This window comes from Camelus dromedarius, chromosome 8 (assembly GCF_036321535.1).
Source record: "Camelus dromedarius isolate mCamDro1 chromosome 8, mCamDro1.pat, whole genome shotgun sequence".
In the NCBI taxonomy this organism is placed as follows: Eukaryota; Metazoa; Chordata; class Mammalia; order Artiodactyla; family Camelidae; genus Camelus; species Camelus dromedarius.
The window spans coordinates 52008567-52019108 of NC_087443.1; the positions used below are offsets into that span (position 1 = coordinate 52008567).

Here is a 10542-nt window from a genome sequence, read left to right on the forward strand (position 1 = left end):
AAGCTTTAAAAACTACTCATGCCTGTGTCCCACCCTCAGAGATACTCATTTAAATTGGTCTGGGGTGTGATGTGGGCACTGGGATTTTTAAAAGCTTCCCAGCTGATTTTGAAAGGTTGCCAAGGTGAAGGACTGTAGTCCTGAAGGGAAACAGACTGTTTATATTTTGTGCTTATTGTTTTCCCCCTTAATTTAGACTCAAATAGGTGTCTATAAAGTCAGCCTTGCTAGGAGTGACCTCCTGCCCACTTCTATTTTAGATCATAAGTTGGGCTGGTTAGGGGGCTTGTAAATTTTTAAGATTCTGTAAATTGAACACTGCTATTTTTACTTGTCATTTATTCTTTGGAGGTTAAATTGTTCTGATTATTAGTAGTAAGTAGTGTTCTAGTACCTCTTCGCACTGTCATTGGAACATAATGCTTGGTTGTCTGGAAATAAGTTTTATTAACTTAAGATTTCTCTATGCTGGATTATCATGGGACTGATTGTGACTATAATGGAGAGTCTATTAGCCATGCAAAGAAGGTTTCTGGAAGACATATTTAGAATAAAAATTATATAGCCTGTCTTTGGACAAAAGGACATGAGAAAATTTTCCAATGTGAAAATTTGAGTTTGAGGCCAATAAAGAAGTGTCTTTAATAATCCGGACCATCATAGTTAGAGCTCTTTGGAATGTGTGTTATACGTACAAAGTTATCACAAATTAAATTCCCAGAGTATTCAGGAACCAAGTTCTTAAATGGGAAAGATGTCTTATGAGAGACAAATGCTTTCATCAGCAAATAAAATCTGATAAATCAATCTTTCCCAACTGACAAAGTCTCTGCTAACAACTCAACATAGCCTCTGGAATCAAAGGTAAAAGATCACTCAATCATGATGATGCAAGATGAAGTACAGATGAGCAGTCCATATGAAAAACATCTGTAAACCGCTGCAGAATCATCAGTCCACCAGATCTCCTGTTACCTATAGAAACAATCAAGTAATTTTTGTAAAAAGTTCATTGGCCAATCATAAGCCTGTGGGGAATGGGGGAGTAATACTTAAACCTCTGGTGAGGGAAGACCTATTTGAAGAAGTAACCTTTTAGCTGAAACCTGAAAAATGAATGTTAATTGGTTGAAGAGTGGTAGAATACATACCATTCCAGATGGTAGAGGAAATAGTATGTATGGTGGCTATGGGGTAAGAAGATTTGGCCTGTGAGAAGGAAAAAACTAATATGCCTGGGCATAATGAACACAAAGTACAATTCAGGGATTTGGAGCCATTGTAAGGAATTTGGATTTTCTTCTAGGCACAGTGAGCAGCCTCTGAAAGGTTTTAAACAGAAAAGTAATGTGATCTGATTTATGGTTTTTGAGTTTTGTTGTTTTTCCCTTAATCGCTGGTTGCTTGGATGGAAAATAGTTTAACAGGAGTTAGAATAGAAACAGAAAGACTAGTTTAAAAGCCATTGTTATAGTCCAGGTGAAAATTTTGGTGATGTGGACTTAATGGTGACAGTAGAATTAAGAGAATGGATTTCAGACATATTTTGACAGTGGAATTAACAGGACTTACTTGGATAAATGTCCATCTTTGTAAGGCACTTCATGGAAGCCCCTTAAACTTCCTCCTCCCTCCCACTTGGACTGTGATTTGTCCTTTTGCTGGGATACAAACAGGAAGGCAGAGCCTGCATCTCTGTGAGATTATTACATCTCTGTAAGATATTGTTTTATAGTTAAAATAGGGATTAATTAAAGTGACAAATTCTTTCATTAGTGAGAGTAGTAGAAGACATTCTTACAAAGTTTTTTTAAGGGTGAAATGATAAAAAACAATTATAAGCATTTATGTAAAAATGCATTTAAAAATCTTATACATTGTATGTACATGAAGAAGATTGTCATGTACTGCTTTGTCTTCCTTTTTACATGTTACAGGCAGCTGCTCTTTTGCCGGGTAACCTTAGGAAAGTCTTTCCTGCAGTTCAGTGCAATGAAAATGGCACATTCTCCTCCAGGACATCACTCAGTCACTGGTAGACCCAGTGTAAATGGCCTAGCATTAGCGGAATATGTTATCTACAGAGGAGAACAGGTAATTCAGTTTTATTTGTTCATCTTCAAAAATGCTTTAGAGCCATACTTTAACCTCTTACTAATCTTTTAAACTGACAATGCATATTACCTTAAAAACTGGATTTGTTTTTACCTTTTATTTGGAAATTATTTCAGACTTACAGAAAAGTTGCAAAAATTGTGAAGAGAATTCCCTTATACACTTTACCCATGTCTTGCAAATGTTAACATTTAAGCATTCTCTCTCTTAGTCTCTTTTATCATTCTCTCCCCCCCTGTGCATATGTATATGTGTACACATATTTTTTATTCTGAACTGCTTGGAAGTAAGTTATAGGCATGTTTCTCTACCTTTAAATACGTCAATGTGTATTTCTTAAAAATAAGGGCATTCTCTTAAAATTGTCAAAATCAGGAAAATACTGTTAATATAATATTATATCTAACCTACAGACTTTATTCAGATTTTCAGTTATACTGGATCTTTTTTTTTTTTTTAGCTTCTGTAAAGTATAATTAATCAGAATCCTATATAACTTTATAGTTAACCTCTCTGTAGCAAAGAAATATGTAATTCCCTCCTGCTGTTAGTGACAGATCCAGTCAGAAGCATCTCTAGAGCAGTTTCTGAACTGGGGATATGTATCAGACTCAGCTCAGTTACTAAAAACAGACAAACACGTGCTTAGTACTCATCCTTGACCTGCTGTTCAGAATCTAACGGATTGGAGTCAAGGTAAGGTTTGCAGAAAATGCCCTTTGACAATACTGAGCCACAGCACTAATTTAGAAGATTAGGAATCCTTATAAGAGATCTCCTTTCAAAAAATTTGTTTACCAGTATTTGAATTAATCTTTCTCTTCCAGGCTTATCCTGAATATTTAATTACTTACCAGATTGTAAGACCTGAAGGTATGGTTGATGGATAAATAGTTGTTTTAGGAAACTAACACCACCGAACCTAAAATCATCTAAGCAGCTGGTGGCCTCGTAAGTTTTACTCCTGAGAAAAATCATCTGGTCCACAAGCTTGTGGCAAAAGGATAAAAAAATGTGAAAGAGTTTTAACATTCTGACTTGATAAAGCTTTAATAATGTACAGTGTTTTCTAAATATTTCCTGTTTTTCAGCACTTTAACAGATACCATTCCAGGTTAAACTGGGTTTGTCTGTACTAAATTATAAACAGAGTTAACTTGAATCTTTTATACATTATGCATTGATTCTAACAGAAACTGTAATTCCCCTCAACAGAACTCATTTTACTAATATAGTACTGTGTTCTTTAAAACACAGCATTTACACTGAATACAGTTTCATTTGTAAAACTGTAAATAAGAGCTTTTGTACTAGCCCAATATTTATTTACATTGCTTTGTAATATAAATCTACTGTTTTAGAACTGCAGCGGTTTACAGATGTTTTTCATATGGACTGCTCATCTGTACTTCATCTTGCATCATCATGATTGAGTGATCTTTTACCTTTGATTCCAGAGGCTATGTTGAGTTGTTAGCAGAGACTTTGTCAGTTGGGAAAGATTGATTTATCAGATTTTATTTGCTGATGAAAGCATTTGTCTCTCATAAGACATCTTTCCCATTTAAGAATTTGGTTCCTGAATACTCTGGGAATTTAATTTGTGATAACTTTGTACGTATAACACACATTCCAAAGAGCTCTAACTATGATGGTCCGGATTATTAAAGACACTTCTTTATTGGCCTCAAACTCAAATTTTCACATTGGAAAATTTTCTCATGTCCTTTTGTGAAAATTAGAGCAAGTACTTCTATTTTTTAGAGAGGCTAACTTCTGCCACTGAACAATTATAATGTTCTTTTCATGAAATTTAAATAGGAAGTTGAATTTCAGAGATGGAAAGGGTAATCTTGAAATTTTTCCAGTATGTTCTAATTACCTGAAATCTAAAGGGGAAAAAAAAGTAGCAAATGGGAGTGGGTAGTTTTTTCTCCTAAGTATTTTCTCCCTGTTCTTTTCCTCTGGTCTTACTGTTATACTGGCAGCCAGTGTATACACCATAGATAAGCTCAGCCCACAACCGTGAGATGCAGGTGTCCCAGTTCTCTCCTGACCTCCTGAATGAGCAGGTGCAGTGAGATGGGTGCTTCTGCTCCTGGGTTGCCTCATCATAATGTTACTCCCAATTGGAAATACACTTTGTTTATGTACCACCTGGTGACCGGGCTTGTTTGGCAGCTGTTGGAGGGGAATGCTATCCCATAAAATGCCATTCCTATTTTTTAGCGTAAAGCTATCTTTTCTATGAAGTATGCTAAAGCATCTTGGTACAGAGACATGAGTTGCAGCTTGGCAGTCTATTTATTGACTCTGGTTCCTTCAGAAGGCTGGCCAAGATTGTTATTACCCTCTTAAGTCTTTGTTAATGAGGATGTTCCCTTTCACTCTCTGTACCAGTTCAGGTTTGTTTTACATTTTATTTGGTCTCTAAATTAACTGGGCCTTTGCAGTAACTTGTACATAAAGTGCTAGAAAATCATGTTTCTTGTCTTGAGTAAGAGTTAATCACAGCAAATGCATATCTGCAGTTGTTTCTATGATATAAATTGTGATCATTATTTAAGAGGTCAATTCCTGACCATGAAGTGCTTTTATATAGCTCTCTAATAATTGCAAATGTGATCCTAAAGTCATTTCTTGGAACATAAATGGAGTATGCCAAATTTTATATAATTTTTCAGGTTCTGGAAGCTTCCAGATTTTTTAATTAGAAGATAATGAAATGAATTAATGGAGTTTATATTTGCATACCTTATCTCTCAACATTTAGCCCATATTTCTCACCCTATGAGTGAATCTGGAATTGCTTGTCATGTAAAATCGTCATGGTCTATGAGTTTACAATATTGCAGCCTGTGTTGTTTCATCTAATCCATTGCTTAATTAGTGTGTTGTTTTTCTATGAATGATTATATTGTGGGTAATACGTTAGCATGACAATATTTCGGATAGCTTTTTGTTTGTTAGGAGCTTGGGGGGGGTTGGGGGGCTGGGGATTTCTTTGAAGTTTTTGCATGAAATATCTTGCTTTATAATGATGGAATTGCTTTTTCTTTTGTCTTGTAATTTTTTTTGAAGAGATTTAACTTTTTGTGTGAGTAGTACTATTATATCCACCTTGAGTGTCTTACTTGTACTGTATCACATTCCATACCCTACCCTCATTTACTTCTTAATAAACTGTTCACTTGTTTTTCTGGGTAGCATGGTAATTACTGGAATAATATAAATGTGTTGAATGGTCCTTGAGAAAATGGATTAAGATTACAATAAACCACAGTTGTAGGAAAACAATGTAGTTCTGAGTCTAATAGTGATAGAGACTGCAGTTTAAAATTCGAAATACTGAATGTCATTGACCGTACCTACTCGGATGCTTTAAGGTAAAAGTAGCTATAAGATGCTTTTAGGTATTTTGTCCATCCAACACAAGTTTTGGCAAACCTTAAAGCTCATTCCTGGGAAATCTATCTTTTTAACTTATAAAGAAGAATATATTTTTTGTCTTTTGTGTCATATAGGAAGTCTCTTTAGAAGTTTACAAATCTTAAATTTAGTGGTATTAATACTCTTAAAAGAAAATACAGTAAGGTATGTATTTTAGATTTCTTTCTTTTTTTTTTTTTTTTTTTTTGTCTTGTCATGGGGGGAGGTAATTGGGTCCATCTATTTATTTATTAATTTTGGTGGAGGTACCGGGGATTGAACCTGGGTCTACTACTGAGCTATACCCTCCCCCCTTTAGATTTCAATATGCTAAGTGTCTATGATCAGTTCCCTGCTTTCCATAAGAGGAGAATATTGGTGCAAATAACCCGTAAGTCATTTGACTTTGAAATAGTTTTCAGCAGCTTTATCTTACTGCTTCAGTTGGGATAACATTAGAGTGTTCACTTGCTAGTTCCTAAGCATGCATGCCATTGTATGATGTGATCCAGTTATTTGCAGGGTGATGAGGAAAGAACACTTGCAAATAAATGTGCCTAAGTTTTTGTGATTAGTATTCCTGATTGGCCCTTTACCTACTGCCCTATCCTGTTAGAGAACTAGAGTAACAGAGGAAGCAAGTAGTAGTATACATCCTTCACAGGGAGAACTGTCAGCTTTTTATGAAGTTAGACTGTAATGTGGCCTTTTCACCATCTCCTGAATCTCCACCCACCTTCTCCTTTTCATGCTTACCAGCTGAGGAAGACTGTGACCTAAAATACTTAAATTTTGCCCTCTTAGAAGGTTCTTGCTCTCCACATACAGGCCACCATTATTAGAGGTGTCTTCTCCACTTTGTTAATCCACTCACACTTGTCATCACCATCACACAAATCTGCCCCCAGATGGTCTGCCAGTAATACGCTCTAGACCAGTGCTACACAAAAGTGGCCTGCAGGTGGGGTTGGTCTACAAACTGTTACCAGCCCATGGAGAGATGAAAACAAAAATTGAGAGGGAACTTTTATAGCAGTTTGACATCAAAGCAAAGTTTTTAATTTCTTTAAAATATTGGTCTGCAACAAATTGGAAATAAAGAAGAAATTTTTTTAAAATTAGTGCCTCACAGATAATTTGGAAAGGTAGAAGAAAACCATGTGTTTGTTTACCACTAGACCCGTCACTTAGCACATACTGACACATAATAATTTGCTCAGTAAATTTTTGTGGAGTGAATAGTGATTAAGTGATTGGGCTCTAGGGTCAGATGGATCTGGATTTGAATTTTACCCTACCCCTCAGCAACTTTACAACCTTGAACAAATTACATAACCTTTATAAGCCTTATAGTACTTATTTCATAGGGTTGTTGAGCTAAAATGATTTTCTGTATGTGCCACTAAGTGCTATATTTGCCAGAAACTGCTTATTGTAACTATATTATTATTCCTCTGAATCCCCAGGACCAGGGATTGGGTTTTCTTGCTTGTTATGGAGATAACAGAACATAGAATTTTAAAGCAGCAAAATTTATTAGCCGCTGATCCCTTTGTTCAGATGAAATCTTAAGAAGCTCAAAATGTGAAGTATATAAGTCCCTAGGTGCCTGAGGATCTGTTTGGGAATGACTGAGAAAGCACACAGACATTACAGCAGCCTGGTTGGGGGAGGAAGACATACCCACAACCCAAGCTGCATCATTTCCATGGGACAGAAGAAACAAGCACCTCTCAAATGGGCTCGTGATCAAAAGTCCAAAGCAATCCATTGTAAGCGCAAGTCAGCAGACACAACCTTAGAGGACTGCCCCCCTGCTACAAATTTAATGTAGAATAACTATGGAATAAGAATGTTTAAAATGATTGTGGGAGAGGAAAACATAAAAACCATTAGAAAAGATGACAGTGTGAAAAAGGCAAAGTAGATCTGAAAAGCTAAGTGTTTTGGAACTAAAAAATGTATAATTAATGAAATTTAGAGGTCAGTGGACAGATTAAACCACAGATTTGGCATATTTGAAGAGAGACTTGATGAACTAAAAGATTAATTAGAAAAATACCCAGATTATAACAGGAAGGAATGGAAAACAGGAAAGGGCTAAGAGACATGGAGAATAGAAGGAAAAGATCCAACGCAGAGAATAGGGGATGGAAGAGCTTTGAAGATTTTTCCAGAATTATAAAGGAGACATGAATCCTCAAATTGAAGAAGCATAACAAATATCTAGGAGAGAGAGTCTGCTTCTAGACATACAAGTCTGCTTCTAGACATACAGTACAATTGCAAAAGACAAAAGAAAAAGCTAAAAGCAATTGAAAAAAGACATTGCAAAGGAATAATTACACTGGTAGCAGGCTTTTCAGTGACAGCAATATAGGTCAGAAGACAATAAAATCACTTGTCAAGTGCTTAAAAAAAAAAACTTGTTGTTAGCCTTGAATTCTATAGAGAGAAATTAGCATTCAAAAGAGGATGAAAAACACTTCTTCAGATTTTGCTGGAAGAACCCATATAGGATTGTTCTTCAGGAAAGAAGCAGTTGAATCCAGAAGGAAGGTGTGGACTGCAAAGAAGCATGGTGAACAAAGAAATTGGTAAACAGACTGAAATCATAGTCATGTATAAAAAGAGTAAGTAAGTATTAACTGATAAGGAATTATCTTCAAGATACAGTAAGTGAAAAAAAGCAGGGAGTTGACCGATATGTATAATTTGCTACTGTTTGTATAAAATAGGAAAAAGTACAATATACATTTGCTCCTTTATACATAAAATAACTCCAGGATACACAAACTCTTGGGAGGACACCTGGGTGCCAGGGGGACAGAGGTGTTAAAGAGACCTTTTACTGTACGTTCTTTTATTCTTTTTGAATTTTTTAGCAGGACTATTTTATCCATTTAAATAAAACTATAATTAACCATTGTCTATAAAAATACTATAGAAGTAATAGATTTGAGATTTTAAAAACAAGGTGGAATTTAAAGTACTGCTTGACAATATAGAAGATAGAAACTAACATGTTGATAAACTTCAGACTTGTTAAGTATGCACACTAAAATTTTAGGAATAATTACTAAATGAATAGAAATAGAACTGTAAAGGTGGAAAAAAGGTATAAAAATGAATAACAACAGCAGAAACGGGAATAATAGGTGACTCATGTACTTTTTTCTCCTAAAAGAGGTGAAAGAATCTAGAGTGACTAGGAAATATCTGTAAGGGCTAAGAATAGGCTCAACATTGCTGAAGGGGAAAAAAAAAAGGCAGGAGGACCAGACGTCAAGAATAGCATCCATACTCCAGGAACTAAGTGCACTGTTGGTTCAGGGATATGTTCACCTGACCAACTGATGAACAGAGTGTAAATGGGATTTTTATATACACCAGAGGTAGCATTACAGATTATGCAGAAAGAAGGAATCATACATGTGTATCACCTTATTCCCCAAGTGCTTGTGGGACAGTCACAAAAATTGTCCATGCACTTGATCATAAAGAAAACTTTAATAAATTCCAAAAACTAGAAATAACACAGACAACATCCTCTGATAACAATTCATCAAAACTGGAAATTAGCAACAAAGGTAGCAAACAAAAAACCATAAATATCTGGATACTTCACAGACATTTCCTTGGTTCAACTAGGAAAGTAAAGCTGAAATTGCAGAATAGTTAACTAAATAGGATAAAAAGAACACTATCAAAATATGTGACACTGAAAGCAGTGTTTAAAATATTTTGATACCTTAAATACTTAGAATAAGAAACAACAAAATAATTAAATAAGAGGTCACTAATAGAACTGAAAGTAAATCAAGGGAAGGGCTTAGTAAAAATAAAAGCAGGAACTAATGAATATTCAAGAAAACAATTGAATAGAAGAAATAAATGCAAAAACTAATTCTTTAAGGGAATGAAGTGGATTCAAGGAAATCATAAATCCACAGTATAAAATTTTTATTGGGGGGGGTAACCACAAATACAGAGAATATTTTAAAGACATTTTTGCTCAACTCCATGCAAATAAGAAATGTATATGAGACCTAGGGTGATATTCTAGTAAAACATAAATGACCAAAACTAGCCCCAGGAAGAAAGAAATCTAAAACCAAATGCAAAAGAAGAAAGAAAGATAGAGCATAGAATTAATATCAAATTTCAACAAGGTAATACAAAAAAAGAATATTAATGCACACACCTTTAAAATAATTGCAAACAAAATCCAGCAGAATACTACCCATGGGAAATAGGGATTAACTGTAAATCTGCATGTGAGAGAACTTCAGGTGACAGAAACAAACTAAAGTGGATTTTGAACATGTATGTTACAGGTTTATGAAAGTTAACTATATATATAAAATGAGTGAATTATAAGGTATGTAAACTATACCTCAATAAAGTGGTAAAAATAATAGACCAGTTAAGAGTTCATACCAAAGAAACAAGGATGGTTCACCATTAGAAAATACTGTAATTCACCCTATCAGTAGCTCACAGGGCAAAAATTAGATAATCATCCCCCTAGATGATGAAAAAGCATTTGGCAAATAAAAGTAGAAGTATTATACCTCCTAATATGTATTATATAAATCAGTTTTAATATAGCCAGAAGCTAGCCTCATGTAGAAACACTAGAAGCATTTAAATCAAGAGTCAGATAAGATTGTCCATTATCACTGTTTAACATTTTTCCAGAAGTACTAGCTAATGCTGTTAGTCAAGAAGGAAAAAAAAAAAAAAGTTACAATATTAAAGGACAATGTAAACATTTTTGCTTATAATTTATATTATCTGAAAAACTCAAAAAAGCTCAGTAAAATGAATAGGTACAAAATTAATTTTAAAAATAGACTTCCTATTTACACATAAAAAGTAGTTGTAAGATGTAATGAAAGAAATGATCCTATTTATAACACAATGTAATCTGAGTAAACAATAAATATTGAATGTTACATAGGTACAAAATAAGTGGCACAAATCGAATGTCATATG

At 34.6% G+C, this 10542-nt stretch overlaps 1 protein-coding gene across 2 annotated transcripts in view; it reads left to right on the forward strand.

Annotated features, from left to right (window-relative positions):
- The window catches only part of TNKS2 (tankyrase 2), a 56617-nt gene extending 51306 nt beyond the window's left edge, over nt 1–5311 (forward strand). For both annotated transcript variants that reach the window (XM_031461381.2, XM_064488217.1), the window contains 2 exons: nt 1938–2094; nt 2943–5311. In XM_031461381.2, the coding sequence (XP_031317241.2) occupies nt 1938–2094; nt 2943–3005 (220 nt within the window). In that variant the 3' untranslated portion in view covers nt 3006–5311. The remainder of the gene's footprint in view (nt 1–1937; nt 2095–2942) is intronic.
- Nucleotides 5312–10542: the final 5231 nt, after the last annotated feature.